This window comes from Elephas maximus, chromosome 18 (genome assembly GCF_024166365.1).
Source record: "Elephas maximus indicus isolate mEleMax1 chromosome 18, mEleMax1 primary haplotype, whole genome shotgun sequence".
Taxonomy (NCBI): domain Eukaryota; kingdom Metazoa; phylum Chordata; class Mammalia; order Proboscidea; family Elephantidae; genus Elephas; species Elephas maximus.
Window position 1 is genome coordinate 80,686,151 of NC_064836.1, and position 20,899 is coordinate 80,707,049.

General features: G+C 39.6%; 1 protein-coding gene across 1 annotated transcript in view; it reads right to left on the reverse strand.

Annotated features, from left to right (window-relative positions):
• The window catches only part of MYH15 (myosin heavy chain 15), a 208,390-nt gene that overhangs the window by 57,847 nt on the left and 129,644 nt on the right, over positions 1–20,899 (reverse strand). Inside the window, 12 exon segments of the mRNA XM_049857882.1 lie at positions 128–218; positions 3,346–3,420; positions 3,422–3,489; positions 6,161–6,231; positions 6,234–6,324; positions 7,790–7,870; positions 7,872–8,030; positions 11,425–11,543; positions 11,546–11,676; positions 16,921–17,023; positions 17,026–17,046; positions 18,303–18,315. Of these exon segments, the coding sequence (XP_049713839.1) occupies positions 128–218; positions 3,346–3,420; positions 3,422–3,489; positions 6,161–6,231; positions 6,234–6,324; positions 7,790–7,870; positions 7,872–8,030; positions 11,425–11,543; positions 11,546–11,676; positions 16,921–17,023; positions 17,026–17,046; positions 18,303–18,315 (1,023 nt within the window).

The following is a 20,899-nucleotide window of genomic DNA, read 5'->3' on the forward strand; positions in this document are numbered from 1 at the left end:
CACCACAGTTTTCCCTCTTAACCACTGTGCTTTTGTTGTGCTGTCTATGGCTAGAAGGGCATTTACCAGGGAAGCACCAATCATCACCCGTCTTGGCCTAAATACACACAGATATTTGGTAAATTACCTGAAGCTCTTTAACCATCTTTTGAAGCTAAGCTGCTAAACCTTTCTCATTTGCCACCTTTGAACTCATCTGGCTCATTTCTAATTCTTTCCTGTTGGGAAAAGGTAACTAGTGGAATTGTTTGTAATAGTAATGTTTTGTTTAAATATTTTTTAATTATATAAATGATGCATGGACTTATTCTCATTAAAAAAAAAATTAACTATTATGGCTACATTTGAAGTCTCCTTGTCTTTACACCCAGTCCTGTTCCCTCTCTAAAGGTAATCACCATTATCAGTTTGACGTCCATCCTTCCAGACATTCATTTTTCTAAGCATTTACATTTGTTTGTGTTAATATGTGTGTGTGGAAAGTTTCATTTTCTTGACTGTAAAAGGTATAAAACCAAAAAACCAAATCCATTGCCATCAAGTCGATTCTGATTCATAGCGACCCTGTAGGTCAGAGACCCATGGGGTTTCCAAAGCTGTAAATCGTTACAGAAGCAGATTGCCACATTTTTCTTCTGTGGAATGGTTGATGGGTTTGAATCACCGACCTTTTGTTTAGCAGCTGAGTGCTTAACAACTGTACCACCAGGGCTCCTCGTAAAAGGTATAAGATTGCATATATTTGTATAAAACCCATAGTTCTATAATTTATTTTTAACCCAATAACATATTGGAGATTTTTCTATGCTGGCCCACAGATACATGTTTTTCATTTAAAAATTTTAACTGTGGCATGATTAACAAAGTGCATGATTTGAACATAATGTTGTTGTTATGTGCCATCAAGTCGGTTCCAATTCATAGTGACACTATGTACAATAGAACGAAACACCGTCTGGTCCTGCAACATCCTCACAATCGTTGTTATGCTTAAGCCCATTGTTGCAGCCACTGTGTGGATCCATCTCTTTGAGGGTCTTCCTCTTTTTCACTGACCCTCTACTACACATGATGTCCTTCTCCAGGGACTGATCCCTCCCAGTAACATGTCCAAAGTATGTGAGACATACTCTAGCCATCTTTTCTTCTAATGAGCATTCTGGTGGTACTTCTGTCTTCAGTCATTAGTGTTTGACCCGTCAAATCTATTCTTGAGATGGTCTCTAAATTGAGGTGGGATGTACTCAAGGTCATACTTTAGTTCTTGTGGAATTGTTCTTATTTTCTTCAGTTTCAACTTGAACTTGCACGTTAGCAGTTGATGATCTTTTCTGCAGTTGGCCCCTGGCCTTGTTCAGGTTGATGAACATTGTAGTTTATCCATTTTCCTATTAATAATCGCTTAGGTTTTTCCCAATATTTTGCATTTCCAAATAACACTGTTCATACACTTGCCTCCTTGTGTACATGTTAGTGTTTCTCTGTGTGGACACTGAGCAGGTAAATTCCTGGATCGTGTATAGGTATATACTTTAAAATACAATAGCCTTGCCATTTGCCCTCCAGTAGCAATATGCTATTGTTATTTTCCTATATTTACCCTTAGCATTATCATACTTCCTGATTTTTCTTAACCCATTTTTTATTTTGAACTCTCTTGTTCACCAGTGATGAAAGCATCTTGTCAACGCTGAGGAATTAGCAACAGTCAATAAACCAAATGATTTGCCTGTTTGTGTCCTTTTGTCATTTTTTTCTATTAGATTGTTTGTCTTATTATTGAATTACACATTTTCTTTTAAGTCTAGATATTAATTTTTATATATGTTACAATATTTTCTCCCATTTCATTATCTTGTCTCAACTTTATATAATTCTTTTTCTCATACACACACAAGTTTAAAAACTTGATGTAGTCAAACATCAATATTTTTCTTTTATGTTTTTGGCTTTTTTGTGACTTAAGAAGACTTCTCCTGTCAATTACCTAAAACTTATCACCTATATTTTCTTTTAATGGTTTTATAGCTTTGTTTTTACATTCAATTGTTTAATGTAACTGGATTTTGTACATGTGAACAGTTCGAGGTAGGGATTTAACTTTTACCTCAGAAAATTAAATAGCTACTAATCCCAACTCCATTTATTAAGTATTATATCCTGTCCTCACTAATTTGAAATGTCACCTTTATCACATATTAAATTTTCATATATACATAGGTCAATTTGGGCAAAAAGGTTTTACAAAAAAAGTTATAACTTACTGAAAACATGCATTTCTTAAGCATCAGAACTCTTTAAACTGTGGCCTACAAGGACTTGGAGTATCATTTTTCCTCTGAGCTAAACAGTCTTCAAAATTGAATCCGTTTTGCCTTTCACTATTGTTACTTATTTCACTTTCCCAAACATCTCTTAAATTCAGTAACTTAATAGTAGAATATTAGCCAAGCCTCACCAAGGAGATCCTGTATAATGACAACATATGTACACAACAAGAAAACCAGAACCTCATAGCTGCTCACTTGAGTATTTTCTTTTCCTGTGGGCCCTAATCATTCATATGCTTCCAGCTTTAATCTGGCCTTATCACACTCTTGGACCTCACAGTTTTCCCTTTTTATTTGGACTATTCCGAATAACTTGAAAACCTGTAAATGGGAAGAAGGAAGTTGAGCTAAATCAGAAAAAGACAAAAAGTGAGATAATCCATTTCTCTGAGCAATGAAACCAAACCGAGAGAGCCATCTTGCTTTGAGTTCCTTAAGAGTATAAGGAATTCATATGATTTGGAAGTTCCACTAATTTTAATCATTGTCATGTTTGCTTTCAACTTTAAGTTTTAATATTTATGCAGTAGTAAAAAAAAAAAAAAAAACTTACGTAGTAAATTATTTGACAAAAAAAGCTGTGTAAATGATAATGAAATCGTGTGTGACAAGTATTTCTGAAGTAATCAGACTTTGAATCAAGGTCTTTTTTTTTTTTAATTTTTATGCCATTGTTTTTACCATGAGTTAAAAGAAGTGAGCTATTTTCATTCTATTGGTTTGCAGCCTCTAATTCCCAATAATTTAATTCATATTTCATATGCCTTATACCTTTTATTCGTATCTGCTAGTCAGATGCCCTCTAGGTTACATTCTTCTAGATTTACTCTTTTTTATAACTATATTTTTTTTATATAATAAAGTCCAGGAAAAAAAAAAAATCACATACTTGTTATCCTGCTCTTCAGATTTTGAGATACCCGGCCCTAGAGTCTTGAGAATAAATGAAATGAGAGAGCTGCTGCTTCCAGTATAAAGTTCCCCAGAATCTCATGTCAACAGAAAGGTGGCTTACTTCCTCAGGTTGTCTGCTAGTTGCAGCTGGCTGCTCTCCAGGTTCTCCATACTTTCCTGGTTCAGCTTTAAATCTCTCCAATTTGCACTTTTCTCTTTCACAGTGCATTCTCGCTTTTCTTTCCTGCTCAAGGGCATTCTCGATCTGACAAAAGGAAACACTATTCAGCCAAATAAGTAGCTAAAGTTTATGCCTCCCTAGGTGTGTTCATTAACCACTATCTCTGGGAAAAGAAAAGTAGAAGCAGATTTTGTAAATGATACCTAGCTACACAGATATTTAAAATAAATATTGCATGCATCAATAGGTTAACAAAAGAATATACAGTCACAGTGAAGTAAGAAAACTTTAGAGGCAATGGAATAAGAGCTTTGTCCTAGGGAGGAACCAATAATAAATGGCCAGTGAGCTCTAGTTTGATCACTTCCCAGTAATGAGAAACTCGCTTCTTCACATGGCAGCTCATTTCACGGGTGGATAAGTCCATTTATTCAGAAGTGCTTCTTCCTAGAAGCCAAAATATCCTCTATGAATTCTACCCACAAGTCCAAGCTCTGGCTCTGTTCTCTGGAGCAACACCAAGCAAATCTTTCTCCGTGTTGTAACGTGATGAGGGTGGGTCCTGCCTGATGTGACCCCTTGAGTCATTGAGAGACACCAGGCCTTTGAGAAAGAGAAAGTGGACTTTATTACAAACTGGTAAGCAAGGAGCTCAGAGACTAAGTCTCAGATCAGTTCCCTGAGGTTGGGGCTTCCAGGGTAGATATACGTTTTGGGATAGGGAAGTTATGCATAATTCATGAAGCTTCTGAGAATAGGCTAATTGGAATAGAAACTAATTAACACGTGTGGGGGTGCAGTGTCATGGCGGCTAGGGGTGTGTTTTTTGGGGTATGACGCATGAAGTTCATCTAAGGATGGCTCTGCAGCTTACTGCACATGTCTGAATGGAGGGAGAGCAGTGAAGTGACCTTGGGCCACTACCCAGGATGCCTTATCAGGAACTCACAGACAGGGGTGTGATGGAGGGAGGGGAACAGTTTAACCCTGTTGGTTATGAAGTGACCATTATGAATATTTAGCACCTTCCATGGGCCTGGGCCAGGACAAACATGTCTCAAACATCAAATCATGGGTCCTTTCAAACATGTCTCACATGGCATGATTTCCATACCTCCTTCACCATCTTGGTAACCCCTTCCAGTCCATAACATCATGTCACAGTCTGGTGCCTCACCAAGGTGGTCAGAACATTCCAGCTTTGTTTAGTTGAGCAGTAGGCTTGGTAACAGCGACAATATAGCTTTTGATCATTGTCATGTTTACTTTTCAGCAATGGAAGATACTTTCTGTAAGCAGCAAAAGACAAAATTCAAATGAAAGGAGAATTCTGGAAGGTATACATAAAAACCTGAAAGTAGGTGAATTTTAGGAGAGAGTGAGCATTCATGTGTATGTATGTATGCAAATGTGCACAGCACTCATAAATCCGCATACAGAGGCTTTGGGAAATAAGCATCAGTGGGAATAGGAAGAGAGGTGACGACAATTAACAGGTAATAGAGAAAACTGATAGAGACACAGTAGGAGAAAGCACATAACAACAGTAACAAACCTGACCACCCTGTCAGCAGTTTTATAATGGCCAAACTTTAGGGGGAAATAAAAGAAGGAATGCTTGTACTGTGTCAGCTGTAGAGGGAAAAAAAGAAGAATGATGAACTCATCCCTTGAACCTGGTCTGAAACATCCTTACCTCACAGGGTTACTGAAGGCAGAGCAGGAGCACCATCTTTAGACTCCTATAAGTATTGTCCAATAGTGTGGGTAGAACGCAGCTTGTGGCTTGCATACTGTAAATAAATCTCAACCACTGGAGACAAAACAGGGCCAGCCTTTAAACCAATTCCTCTGCACCATGTATGGAGATGTCCAGTTTTTACTTAGTTAATTTCTGTTGACAGATTCAGGAGAACTTGGTAGCATAGCTTATTTCCTTCATTATTTAGATGTGGAGGCCTTTTTTTCCCCTCCTTAGCATACACTGAACCACTACAGGCAAAGCAGGACCCCAGCAAATAATCTGTCATATATGGGTTTTAAATGTAACTTTCACATTTAGGGGAGGAACACTGAGATGAAGGGTAAAGGGTTATCTCTCAAAGTGACTGACTTTCCCCTATAGCTCCCAAAGAACCTGGTATTTTGCTCCAGGGGTATATCAAACAGGGTTATGAACGAGATCTGTTCCAGTGTCTATAAGTTGAGTTTGTAATTAAGTAAGAACAGGTACATAAGGTTCTTATTTAGCCTTATCTTATTTATAGTGCTCTGAGTTGGAATCTACCCAATGATCAGGGGTTTGGTAGAAGAGAACGCTCAAAGCCTTTTTAACGATTTAGAAGCTGCGCGTGCAGCAAGTGAAGGCGATTGTGATGAATTTCTCTAAACACGGGTTGGTTCAATTGTTTCAAAGTGAGGGCAAATTTACATAACATTAAAGAGCAAGTACAAGCTGTCAGTTAAGTGGGACGTTCATAACCTGGGGACTGCCTGCTATCAACATACCCCTGGAGCAAAATGAAAGTTACATTTAAAACCCATACATGACAGATTATTTGCTGGGGTCCTGCTTTGCCTGTAGTGGTTCACTGTACATTAAGGAGGGAAAAAAAGGCCTCTTTTTTAATATCTAAGTAATGAAGGAAATAAGCTATGCTACCAAGTTCTCCTGAATCTGTCAACAGAAATTAACTAAGTAAAAACTGGACATCTCCATACACATGGACAGATAGCTCGCTAAATCACTATTTACCTAATGAACTTGCTGTTCCAATTTCCCCTCTGCTTTGCTCAGGTTTCCCTCCTCTGCCTGCAGGTCACCCAGGTTTGCTGGTGGGCCCCTGCACAATCTTGGTCACTGTGAAGTTTGCTGAGATCCTCTTTTAGAGACTCTAGTTCCTCGGTCAGTTTCTTGACCTCAGGGAAGAAGACAATGAAGCCTTTATTAGCACTGCTACGGAAAGGTTGGACATAAGGCTAAGAAAGGTCACCGTGTCTCTTTTCTACTACAGAAATTCAAAAAGTATCCACTGTCATAAAGACGCTAATTTATCCCAATTCCTGATACACTTTTAAAAACTCTAAATTCACTTTTTCTTCCACAAAAAATAATCCGTTATCTGTCATGGGCAGGGATTGAGACATTTTGGTTAATGAAATGTTATTAATAGAGTTATGACTTATGAGTGGCCCATTTTCAGAGTGTTGTACATATTATTGTATAACAATAACACCACTAGAGGTAATCTGGAGTCCCTAGTGGCACAAATGATTAATGTGCTCAGCTGCTAACCAAAAGGTTGGAGGTTTGAGTCCAGTTAGAGGTACCTTGGTAGAGAGGGGCCTGGCAATCCGCTTCGGAAAAATCAGCCAATGAAAACCCTATGAACCACAACGGTCTGCATGAGGTTACCAAGAGTTCGGGGCCAACTCAATGGCAGTTAACAACAGCGACAAAGATAACTTAGCACTTTCTTTTGAGGATTTAGGAGGCGTATACTGATTTTGGAAACCCTGGTGGCGTAGTGGTTAAATGCTATAGCTGCTAACCAAAAGGTTGGCAGTTCAAATCCACCAGGCGCTCCTTGGAAACTTTATGGGTCAGTTCTACTCTGTCCTATAGGGTCTCTGTGAGTTGGAATCAACTGGACAGCAATGGATTTGGTTTTTGGTTTTTTATACCAACTTTATACCTAAGTGTCCTAAGCAAGTTCAAGAAGAATTCCAGCTGATCGAGTGTGTGATAACGGAAACTGGCTATCCCAGGCCCACTTGCTTTTTATGGAAAGGAATCAGTAGCACAAGGGCCACTAGGTAACCTTCTGTCAACATTAGGGTATCATTTTGTAGTGTAATTATTATCTGAGATCTGATACAGACTCCTCAGCTACTCTCAATCCATATGCAGACACACAAGTTGAAACCCTCACCTAAAACAAACAAAAAACCAAAATCCTTAACTGGAATTAAAGTGACATCAGCAAGGTCAAATTCCAAATCAATGTCAGAGCTGGGGATTCAGAAACATCCCAAATCACCTTTTAGTAAACTGTAACATGCTTGCTCTCCTTCCAAAAAAAAAGCATACTTAGTGTCCCAATGAAACCATTTCACTCTTTCTATTAGATTTCTGATGCAATAAGATTGGAGTAAATGAAAACATTTCACTTGGGAGATTAAGTGGTGTGCCATAACTTCAAATGTGAAACTTGACTTGGGGTAACGCAGTTCATCAGACTATTTTATGTGGCTCTGATTCACCGTGTTGTAAAAAGCTGCAGGCCACTGTGTTAATTAACTTAAACAGAGCAAGTCTGGTACCAAAGCCTGATTTGAGTGGAATTCAGGGATCTAGTCCTTCCAAACATCATAGAAAAAGTACCTTGTGGTGTGTAGCATGCTTCTCCTTTTCTGACTTCACCAATATTGTTTCCAGGTCATTGATTTCTTTCTGCAAATACAGAGCATTCATCTTCCAGTTTCCACCCCCTGGCAGTCTGCTCAGAATTTATCCCCTCTTCTTCCTCCACCCGCTCAGACAGCTCCTTGACTCTGGCCTCCAGCTGGATCTTGGATTTAATCAGCGACAGGCACTGCTCTTCAACATTTGCCAGGGTCTCTTGCTCCCGCCATGATGAGGAGAAAATTGTTGCCAACAGCTGGAAGTAATTTATGAGCTAGGCGAGAATGCTGCTTAACACATAGCAAAGAGATAATTGTCTGCCCTCTGCCCAGCACTTTTCACCTACCTTTCCTAAAAAAAAAAAAAAATCCTAGGCAGCTGAAATAGTATTCCCAGCTCCCTGATCTATTGTTGAGAAGTGGAGGAGTTGCTTGTGTTTGGAGGGCTTTCGATCTTTCAGGCACATTCAGAAGATTAGATTACCTCTTCTGAAGCACTTAATAGAATCCTGGTGGCCTAAAGGAGCTAATACCCCCAAAAAAACCAGTTCCGTCGAGTCGATTCTGACCTATAACGACCCTCTAGGACAGAGCAGAACTGCCTCATAGAGTTTCCAAGGAGCACCTGGCAGATTCGATCTGCTGACCCTTTGGTTAGCAGCTGTAGCACTTAACGACTATGCCACCAGGGTTTATAGGCCCCCCCAAATCAGTGGTGTGGCTGCTTAAATTGCAGTTTCTGGAAGCATTCATATGGGTACACAGTTTGAGGTTGATGCCTGCTCTCTGATGAAAGCAGTGTTCCCTCAGACAACAGAATATTGATGATATTATAAGTGCCTCGAAAATACTTGTCATATATATGGTTATATACGTACAGAGAGAGACCATGGAGCTGTATTTTTGGTGTTGTTGTTCATTGGCTGAATTTAAAATTCCTGAGATTACTTGCAATTCTCTAATAAGATTTCACTATGATTTTTGACTAAAATTTTTTCCTCAGTGATTCTGCCTGAAGTAAACTCCCCAAGTGACAAACATAGAGCATAAAAACTATTTCCTTTTATCTAATTCAAATGTGCTTCCTCCAGCTCTCACCGAGTGACCCATTGTTCCTGTGCTATGGGTCAAGTTAAAAAAGAAGGGGCTTATTGCTTTTTACTATAAAACATCTTTCATAGCTTTGAACCCCTCCGATTTGGTCTCCACAGAAGCTAAACAAAGCCTCTTCTTTGTGAGCAGGTTCCTAATTGCTTCAGATCTTGTTGCTCTTGTTGCACCCTAAGGCCACATTCCTCTTCATTTCCCATCTCTAGACCTCATGCATTCCCCACTATGTGCCAGTTTGGACACTGTGTTAACTACCACTTGCCTCGCTTAAGTTGTCTCAGCTAATTAGATCAAGAGCAGAAAAATCTGGGCTCTTGGCCTCCAGCTAACTCCTGGCAACAGAATGCCTGTCTGCCCAACAAACGAGGCGTATTGGTGGGAGGCAAGGGGAATGGAACAAGTGTCCACCTTCACTGAGGACCACAAAGAGAGGGGCTAAAATTTAAAAAAAAAAAAAAAAAAGGCAAGGCATTTAGAAAGGGACTATGCAAATCAAAGAAGCTTCGAACACGTAGGAAATAATGGGGACTTTTCGATACCTCAGTTCACCCAGGTTGACAAGCTAAACAGTTGTTTGCTCCCTTCCATTCAGCCTGTGTAGGAGACTTGGCACCAACACAGAATGAAGAGAACAGTCCAATCAACCATCACTGAGCCCTTCATTAAACAAGACAGCAGGATTCGGGGCCAGCTGAGCGCTGGTGTGGCACTTTAATGGTAGGGAGAGCCTTTCCTCAATTGTAGTTCTTTCGCAGGTTCACAATGTCAGTTGAAGTGAGCTCACTCAGTTTTGCTGGCATTTTGAGTACATGAATGATTTTAAAGAAATCCTATTTCTATGATCTGTATTGGTTTTAGCTCTGTTCTTTAGAAATAAATTATGATAAAATACCCCAGAGCTCTGCTAACTTTTTAATCACACAATTTGAACTCGTGTAAATCCAGGCTTATCTCAGTCTGCCTGGGTTTGTCCTGGAATTTGCGTCCCTGTGCTCCCCAAAATGTATCCCCAGCTTTAACCTCCCACTAAGTGGTGCTGGCTGCTCTCCAGGAAGGGTAATGGAGGGGGACAGGTTTCATCCAAAGCTGCCTCTCCCTAAATCAGACAAACACCATGTTACAAACTACGACTCTTACACTGTGCAACTCAAAGTTGGTTTCCAGCAGGGCCCAGGAATTGGTATTTTTAATTAGCATCCCAGGTAAGGCTGATATTTACTGAAGTTCTAGAAACACTGCTATGTTAAATATGTATTAACGAGGTGGATTGGGTATAAATTCTCATATGAAATATGGCCTGTAGGAAAACTGGCAGACAGCAAGACCCCCAAATAAAAGAATAACTTGAGTTGATCTAAAATTACTAAATTTTTCTGTTTCCAGTAAGCTGAAAAAAGCAGGAAAAAACATGTCTTATTTCTATAATCGTATTTGAACCCAGTATTTCTCAAGTCAGCATTGCACAGAGAGGGGTGAAGAGTATAATCAAGGTGGAGAAGGTCTGACCCCTGCCCTTTAGGATATTTGGGGATAAGAACAGTCCAGGTGGCTGGCGAAGAAGAATGTGAGAGGGATGGGGTAATGGCACATTGTCATTATATTGAGGGGACTTGAATGACAGGACCAAGGGATCTGATTTTATCCTGCAGACGGTGCAGGATCTGAAGGTTGGCCATCAAAGAAGGAACGTGATTTTTTTTTTAAGACTATGTATCAGAATCACTCACACAGATTCTTGGGCTTCAATGTTGTTGTTGTGTGCGGTCAAGTCGATTCCCAATCATAGTGACCCTATATGACAGAGTAGAACTGCCCCATAGGGTTTCCTGGGCTGTAATCTTTAGGGGAGCAGATTTCTAGGCCTTTTCTCCTGCTGAGCAGCTGGTGGGTTCGAACCTCAGACCTTTTGGTTAGCAGTTGAGCACTTAACCATTGTGCCACCAGGGCTCCCTTTTCATACAAAGCCTGCTTAATCAAAATATCTGAGAATGGAGCCTAGACATTTTTTTTTCTTTTTTAATTCTTCATAAACAAGTTTGCTGCAGAGCCCAGGTTGGGAACCACTGTTCTGAGAAACTCAATTCATTAGTAATGTTAATTTGGACTGGGGAAGGGGAAGTGGAGAGACCAAAATCTGGAATAACCCTTAAGATTTCAGTACAGCTTTCCTCTGGACCTAGTGAAATCTTGTCTGTCAATTTGCTAATGGCTCAGGGCAACATGCAGATTTAAAATTAGAAGCTCAGAGCTTCCTGGCCCTCATAGTAGATGGTAGTAATTTTACATGGTAAACCTCATCTGGTAGTTTGTCCCTTTTTAAGGCACATTGCCAGTGAAAGCACTTGGATGTGAAATAGTGTCTCTTTAAATGTTTTCATTGTCTGTGTTTGAGGAAATTCTATGGTATTTGAAAATCACATGCCTATATTTTTCCCAAGTCAACTGCCTACAAAACAAGGGAGTCTAATGAAAAACTGGATTTTAAAGAACAAATGGTGAGGCCACTCTGCAGCTGAAGAAGCCATCATTCTTTTCCCAGATGAGAGAGACTTGCTCTGCTTTCAATTCCCCTCTCTGAGATTCTGATTTCTCCAAGGCTTTCCACAGTTGCACATACTCTTCTTCAGTCTGGCCATCTCCTTTCCCACTTGGACAGACTTAACAGAAGGCTTGATTTTGAAGAAAAGCCTCATCCAGGGCCTGTTCTTCACAGCCATGAAAGCTTGTATGTTCCACTAGATCAAAATAAGTGCATCCCTAAATCAAGAGAGAAAAAAGATAAGCAAGTTAACCCAAGCTATAAGAGAGTTAAGATCTTTAAAAAACACATCTTTTTAGAAGTTATAATGAATCCTTATTAGTTTTCAAAGCACTTCTACATTTGGGCTCTCATTTGAATCTGGCACAAACCTAAGAGGGGCTTCTGAGGCTACTGATATTGTAGAGTGGATATCCTGAAAATGCTCCCACCATATACAGCCTTTAAATGAGACCTGAGCCTTAAAGAGAGTAAGACGTAAAGAGGGAGATAAAAACCTGAGCAATAAGTAAATGTCTGCATACCTTGGCCATCTTCATGGAAAGAGGAAGTCAGTCTTGGTATTGTAGGGATTTACCTTTTTATCTTTTCCTTTTTTTTTTTTTTTTTTTTTAATAAGGAGTCCTGGTGATAGTGGTTGAAGAGCTTGGCTGCTAACTGAAAGGTCAGCAGTTGGAACCCACCAGGCACTCTGGGGGAGAAAGATGTGGCAGTCTGTGGTCACCCTAGGTGGCCATTCTTATAGGGTCACTATGAGTTGGAATTGACTCGATGGCAACAGGTTTGGTTTTGGTGTTTTTATATTCACATGCATAGAAAGAAGGCTGAGGTTTTCAAAATACTTCACCATTAACGAAAGAGTAAATAAAAAAATTCACTCACTTCCATGGAGAGATGCCAAAAAGAAGTACGTTTGTTTTGGTCTTGGTGAAAGAATTCTTCGGTACAAACACCACTGAAATATTTGTGAAATATTTGATTGGTGGAGAACTAAGGCAAAATTAGCATTTTTTTTTTTTACACTGTATCATTTTGGGCCTTTTGGGGAAAACAAATACAAAAGTGAGCTGAACAAAACACCCTAAAATCAAGCACTGGATTTTCTCTTAGATAAGCCCCACCAAAGATGAGTTTATAATCCAAAATTACACAATACATATAGGAAAATAATCAACCATCAGTGAGGGTGAGTGTATACAATAAAAAGCTTGATTAAATCCCTAAGAATTTCAGATAATTAAAGAAACTGATGAAGACAATAAAATAAGTTAGTTAAAAATCAATAAAGGTATAAAGAAAAGAAAAACAAAAAAAAGAAAGAAATGAGCCACTGTGATCAAAGGGCAGATGGATTGGAAAAGACACCAAATAAAAAGTCTAGAAATGAAAAATACAGTTGTTAAAATTAAACACTCAGTGGAAGAATTAAGCAGCTAATTAGACACACTGAAGGAAAACTAGTGAAATGGAAAATGAATCTGTGGAATTTATTTGGAACTAAGAAAAGAATAAACCCAAAGCAAGTGAAAAGAATAAAAATGTGATCAGAAAGTAATGAACGTGAAAACAATAAAGTAAATTTTAAAAACTGGTTTATTAAGTGCAGCTACTAAATAAACATCTGCCATAAACGATCAAGAGAAAGGGAAGAAAACACAAATAAATACTATTACGACCACACACACACACACACACACAAAAAAACACAACCATTGCTGTCAAGTCAATCCCAACTCATAGCAACAATATTCCAAAAAAACCCAAAACCACTGCGATCGAGTCGATTCCGACTCATAAAGACCCTATAGGGCAGAGTAGAACGGCCCCATAGAGTCTCCAAGGAGCACGTGGCAGATTTGAACTGCTGGCCTTTTGGTTAGCAGCTGTAGCACTTAACCACTATGCCACCAGGGTTTCCAAGCAACAATATTAGGAATTATAATATTATAGGAACATAACTATAGATATAACACAGATTAAAAAATCATAATCTAGTAAATTGGAAAATTCAAAAGTAAAATTTCTTTAAAAAAGAAAACTTACCTAAAGTGATTCAAGAAGAAATCTAAAAATCTAATATGTCTATAACCATTATATAAATTGAATCAAAACTGAAAAATCTACCACAAAATAGTAATCAAGTTCAGATGGTTTTATAGATAAGTTCTACCAAATGTTCAAGGAACAGATAATTTCAATAAACTGTTTCATGTTTTAAAAAGAGGAAACATTCCCCAACTTCCTTATGAGGCTAGGGTAACCTTGATCCCCAATTAAATAACGTAGCAGAAGAAAGAAAAGCTACAGGCTAATCTTGTTAGCAAACAATGATGTAATAATCCTCATGATAATATTACAGTTAAAACCATCAATTCATGAAAAAGATAATATTTTATGCCCAAAGTGAAAATCATGTGAGAATCCCAACTGATGCAGAAAAAGCACTTAACCCCTATTTGCAATAAAAGCACTTAACAAAATAAAATGGAAGAGAAATTTTCCACACAATAAATCATACCTACAGAAAACTCCATTCTTAAAATACAAATGTTAGCTTTCCCAAAACAGTCAGAAGCATGACAAAATTTGGCAAATTTTTTTCAAATCTGAAATACCATGAGTTGGTGAGAATGTGGGACAAAGGGGTCCTCATATACTTCTGGTAGAAAGTAAATTGAAAAGCTTTCAGGAAATATCTAGTAAAGTTGACATTGTTTATAGCCTACAACTTGCTACTTCTTACCCTAGAGAAGTGCCATTCCAAGTGCAGACTTGGACCAGCCACTGGTCAACAAAGCGTTATCAGTGCATGGGAGACAGTCACAAAAATGTTCACTGCAGAACTGCTCATAATAGCAAAAATTGGAAATGGCTTAAGTTTACATGAGCTGGGGAACGCATAAATAAGTGTATGCTCACACAAAGGAATACAACACAGCAGTTAAAATCAATAATCTAGTCCTAGATTTATCAACGTGGATAAATTTTAAAGATAATATTGAGTATAAGAAACAAATTTCAGAATAATAGATCCGGAATATTATTTATGTGAAGACTAAAACTATTTCGTATATTTAAGGACATCTGCATATCTAGTAAGGATATGAACACATACACAGGAATGCTAAATACAAATTCCGGATCTGGGGAGGGAAGAATAGGACTTGAATCAAGGGAGAAATACCCAAACGGCTTTACGGTACCTGTTAATTTATTTAGTTTTTTTAAAAAATGAGTCATGACCACTATTAAAAGAACTCAAGAAAAGGTTTAAAAACAGAAGAAAACATTCTTCTATGGTGGGAAGGAAGGGAGAAGGGTATTCACTAACTAGATGATAAAGATAGACAAGAATTATTTTAGGTGAAGGGAAGGACAACACACAATATAGGGGAATTCAGCACAACTGGTCTAAACCAAAAGCTAAAAAGTTTCCTGAATACAGCCAAACACTCTGAGGGACAGAGGAGCAGGGGCTGGGGTCTGGGGACCATAGTTTCAGGGGACATCTAGGTCAACTGGCATAACAAAGTTTATTAAGAAAATGTTCTGCATGGCACTTTGGTGAGTGGCGTCTGGGGTCTTAAAAGCTAGCAAGCGGCCATCTGAGATGCATCAATTGGTCCCAACCCACCTGAAGCAAAGGAGAATGAAGAACACCAAAGACAAAAGAAAATATTAGCTCAAGAGACAAAAAGGGTTATATAAACCAGAGACTACTTCAGACTTGGGCTAGAAGAGCTAGATGGTGCCCAGCTACCACCAATGACTGCCCTGACAGGGACCACAAGAGAAAGTCCCTGACGGAGCAGGAGATAAGTGGGGTGCAGAACTTGAATTCATGTAAAAAGACCAGACTTAATGGTCTGACTGAGACTAGAGGAACCCTAGAAGGCATGGCCCCTGAACTCTCAGTTAACCCAGAACTAAAACCATTCCCGAAGCCAACTCTTCAGACATAGATCAGACTGAACTATAAGACATGATGCTCATGAAGAGTGTGCTTCTTAGTTCAAGTAGAGACATGAGACTAAATGCCCAGCTCCTGTCCAGAGGCGAGATGAGAAGACAGAAAGGGACAGGAGCTGGCAGTATGGGCACAGGAAATCCAGGGTGGAAAGGAGGAATGTACTGTCACGTTATAGGGATAGCAACTAGGATCACATAACAATGTGTGTATAAATGTATGAGAAACTAACTGAGCTGTAAACTTTCACTTAAAGCACCAGAAAAAAAAAAAAAAATGAGTCATGAACAACAGAAAAATGTTAAGAATTTATATACCTTCATGGTGATTCTATAAATGCTCATTATATTTTCCTGTATGTTTGAAACATTTCATCATAAGTTTCTTTCAATATCCTTCTATGATTTAGAGAGGATGGATGTTAAAAGCCTTATTTTTAGAGATGAAGAAAGTGAACTATGGTGAAATTATGTCTTACCTAAACTCACCAAACTGGTCCTAGAAGCCATGTCCCGTGATCCCCAAACTCTGTACCATATTGAGGACATATGAGGAGTCACACAAGACCTCTACAAGATGTTTTTCTAATATTTTTGACATCACCATGTAATGATTTTTTTTCTTCTTTTGGGAAATAGATGAAATTTAAAAATCGTCTATTAGGCAAGTTATAACAAGACCAGTGGACCTCTTTCCAGAAGATAAACTCTATCAAGGAAAAAAAGAATATAACAACTGTTGAATCCCTCTCAAAGTCCCTTTGTTTATAGATTTTGTTAGCTTTGCTTTCCATGATTCTATTAAAGAATAGATAGAACCTGTATGTTAACGTCCAAAATGTGGTAATAAATGTCTCTAGTGAACCTGTCCCAAATGAGGTAAGAGAGTTGTGATTACATGTCATCAACAGCCAGTTTCTGTCCCAAGAGAGGTAATAAAACAGTCAGAACACCTCCCCACTTTGAAGCAAACTTCTGCAGTGTTGTCTGTGGAATACATGCAAACCCTTACAGGTCTGCTTATGATATAAATTGTGAGTCACAACATCCTCAGAGGTCCAGACATCTCAGACTATAAAGGGAAGGCTGGAAGCAATGTAAGAAATATCTGAATCATGCTTATACTCAATTGTCTGTGACAATAAAAGTCCTTTGTCCTCGGTCTTTTTTGGCACACCGTGATTAAAAGAATTTTAAGTAAGACTTGGCCAAGGCAGAGGAAGTAGCCCTTAACCATGGCCTATCATAAGACAGGAGCCCTGGTGGCGCAGCAGATAAGAACTTTGGCTGCTAACCAAAAGGTCAGCAGTTTGAATCTACCAGCTGCTCCTTATAAACCCTATGGGGCAGTTCTACTCTGTCCTACAGGGTTGCAATGAGTTGGAATTGACTCGATGGCAACAGGTTTGGTTCTGGTTTTTTATCATAAAACAATGAGATAGGGCCACATTGGTTGAGGCACACCATGATTCTACTGGTAGAAATGTGGGCTAGGCGTATTATATCTCTTTTCTAGCACCTTTTGGAATTTAATTCATATCGATTTGCCCTGTGGTCCAACTTGGAACAATGTGAAGACTTTAAGTAGTCTCTCATTGTTTCCAGATGGTCCAGAAAGCCAACTCTGAATAACGCTTGAAGGAAATAAGCCAGATGTTAGATCTACTCATTATGAATATTTGGCAAATCTACTGTATTTCTTGTTAAGTTTTGTTGAATGTGTAAAAGGAACATTCTAGAAAGTTTGGTTTTATAAATTTAAACTTTTGCAAAAATATTTAATTGATTGCTGAAGAATTTAGACTCTTATCTCCGTTTCCTATTAATGTTGTCTAGGTTGAGCAGGGAACCAGGTTTAAGTTTTAAGATAGGTCCAGGTAGACAGTGCTCCAAAGTGGCAGGCAAACATAAGCAAACTTTTTCTGTAAAGAGTCAGATAGCAAATATCTTTAGACTTTACAGACCATATATCATCTCTGTAAAATCTTCTTCCTTCTTTCTTCTCCTTCTTCTCCTTTTTTCCTCTTTTTTTTTTTAAACAAATATTTAAAAATGTAAAGCCTTTCTTAGTTCACAGGCCGAGTTAAAAAAAGACTAGACCACAACCTGGATATGGCCCTCCAGCCATAATTTGCTGACCCCACTCTAGAAGAAGGTATTTTTATCTTAGGCATCAAAGAATGCACACACATATTTTTCCCAAAAATAATTAATCAGGGCCAAGATGAGATGAGTAAGGCACACATTTTACTCACTTTCAGGATTGCACAAGTCAGCACTTGCACAACCCTGAGAGTAAGTGCCTGCTTGAATTTTGTGCCTTAGTCACCTCCCTTGCCTCATGCTAGCCCTGGTCCAGATGAGTCCTATACAGTAAAACTAAATGAACACACAGGGAAACAGGAAATCATTAATGAAAATCACCAGAAACAACAGAAAGCAAAAACTGATTCTCAGGTACTCAAAATAAGGAGTCAAGTAACAATATACAACCATGTCATACAGAGTTCTTCTTCAATGAGCTCTTCATCCTGGACTTTCCAAATTTCCTTCAAATAATTTGCAATTATATGGATGTCATTAGGAATAATCTGATGTTGACTTCTAGATAAAACTAAATCTATGCCTTAAAAGTTTCCCAAGATATACGGGTCATACAAAGATCATCTAAGATGAGGCAGAATTTAGAAAGCAACTGAGGTGTAAATGAATTACTTAATATGGCCCTTCTAGTTATGTCCTTGTAACCCACCAAATGATTGGGTGTGGCCATGCTAATAATGTATATGGAAACCTAATGGAGGGATTGGTCAATTTTGCCATCCAGCTAGGCTTCAGATGAGCCATCCCAGAGGAGGGAAGAGGATCTTACCACTACCAAGAAAGAAGAGCTAGGAGTGGATCATGTCCTTTGGAACCAGGATCCTTGCACTGAGAAGCAACTGGAATAAGAAGACCAAGATAAAGAGAGTGCTGTAACAGTGAAGATGAAGAGAAGCAGTGGCAGAGAAATAGCAGCAGGAGAGACCAGCAGGCAAGACTGGCAAGAGATGGTGCAGTGCTTTCTTGGCCCGTGGATGGACAGAACTTAGTGCCTTTGAACAGGAGGCTTGTTAAAGGAGTAGAGTGCCTCCAGGCACGTGGTGGAGCTAGGTTTGCTGAACCACAGAGCTATAGCTGAGCACCTTCAGACCAAGGCTCACTGGCAGAGTGGGGTACCTCAGGGTACTTATCAGTAGAGCTAAAAGAACTTTGTAATACTTGCCCAAGTAGGGCAGGGGCTGAGGGGCCAGAAAGAGGCGTGCCTATGGGCATAGCTGAGAAGAGGCTGTCCTGATGGAATAGCTATATCCCAAGCATACTTAAACTTGAATCGTAACCCATTATTTCCCTGAGAAATCCCAAAACTGTGAGTATGGTCTGTGAGTTCCACGTGGCCATTGCAATAAATTATCGAACTCAGCAAAGAAGTAGAGAGTGCCATGGGAGGGATGGCTGGTGTCAGAACTGGTACAGATGAGGCATGTCTGACCTCCACCTAGTAGGAATTAGCCTTGGGGTCTTGATCTGGATTCTCCTCCCGCTTTGTGAATTTAGAGAAGGTCAGACCCCGCCCTCATGACTTTTTACATTTGGCTTCAAAAGCAGGGTTCTTTGCAATGGTTCCAGACTCATGAAGGCATGGAACTTTGTAAGAGAAAGAATGAAGGGGCTTGGAAAGTGAAACTTTTGATTCTTAGATAGTTATTTTGGTTGTTGTTACCTGTAATGACTGAAAGGAAAGTCATGCTGCAGCCCAGAGGAGAAAAGCCTCATTTGGAATGGCTTGGAGCAAAAGCCAGGCTGGATAAGCAAGATGATTGATAGGGGACCAGGGCCTGCTGGTTCCAACCAGCCAGAGGCCCAAGGCCATATGCATATGAATGGGAAGATAGTCAAGGGTGGGGAGAAGATGAAACTGGAATGCTTTAAAAAGGGTTATGTATTTAGGATTATGTGGTTATCTGAATGTACTATGGATATTGAATGTTTTTCATGCCTAGTGTTATAAATCAGACCTAAGTGTATAACAGAAATGAAAACTAGATATTATAGATTAAAGGAAGCCTATAACTCTGCCTTCAGCCAATACTTGATTGGCTATGCTAAAAGGGGAGCTAGGATTTTCCCCCAGAGAAACACAGGCTGTTTGAATACAGTGGCCTTATACAGAGTGGGAGCCTTAGGCTCAAAACCTGAGCCTCACCCAGGTTTTGTATTTGAAAAGACACGCAGACCTACCCAGAACTGATAGAGAACATGAGATTTGCCTTTGAAGGAAGGACATGCAGAAAAAAAATAACTCTTTTGCTTTTTGAATTTTAAGGAAGCAGTTTGCCCCTGGGTGCACGGAAGCAGGAAAATCAGTGCCCATCAGAAGGAAACCCCTTCCAGGACAGGAAGCTGGCAAGTAGACACCTTGGTATGCTCACCTGTGGTGACCACCTGGGTCCACTTGTGAGTGGAAGTGGGGGGAGTACGGCAATGAAGAGTTGGGCTGAGTTTGGACATGTTCCTTTTGTACCTTTTGACCTAGCCCACGGGGTATAGGAATGAGAGAGTGAGCGGAAGGAAGGACAGGCTGGTCAGAAGTTCAGGGAGTTGTGCAGACTCCTGAGTATATAGGTGGGGCCTGCTGACCTAGCCCAAGGAGGCTAGAGATGAGAGAGAGAGAAGGGGCTCCCCATTGTGACCTATCTTGGATGGTTAGGGATGAGCTGACTAGAACCTAACCGAATGAAGAGAAGGATATTTGATACTGTGAACTGGTGTAGATTGCTGCAAGTTGATGGCTTGCTCTGGACTGGACTTTGCTAATGGATGCAGATGCTCAAAGTTCCAACTGGAACAGAAGATTCTTCAAGACCAAGGAATGTGCTTGTCTCCTCAGAGTACAGGTTTAATAGGGATGGGCAATTTAGAAATTGGCTATCTAAAGCAGGGGGCAGATAAAGGCATGAAGTGACTGGCTTACATGCTTTCCTGGATGTGCTTACATTAAACAAGGGTGACAACAGAGGATCCCCACTGAATAGATTCCTCTTTTCCTGATAGGTTTGGGGGAGAGAGGGGGGGAGAGATGCTAATAGGGTTATATGATTTAGTTGTGTCGATTGTTAACAGGGTTAATTGTGATTGTAAAAACTATACTTGTAGAAGCTATGTGAAAGAGTGGACTAAGGGAGAAGCACTGCTGGACTGGAGTCCAGGGCTTAACCTAACATCCCTTAAAGGTTTTGTTACATTGATACCTCATGAGGCTCAGAGCAAGGGAATGATCTTCTCTCAGATTTTATCAGACACCAGTAAGTGTGAAGCTGAGATGACTTTTGGAGAACCTGACCCCATCAGATGGACACCTGCAGCAGACCTGAATGGCTGGTACCTGAGTAATCTCACCTTTAGGATTCTTTATCCTACAGAAGGACTAACTGT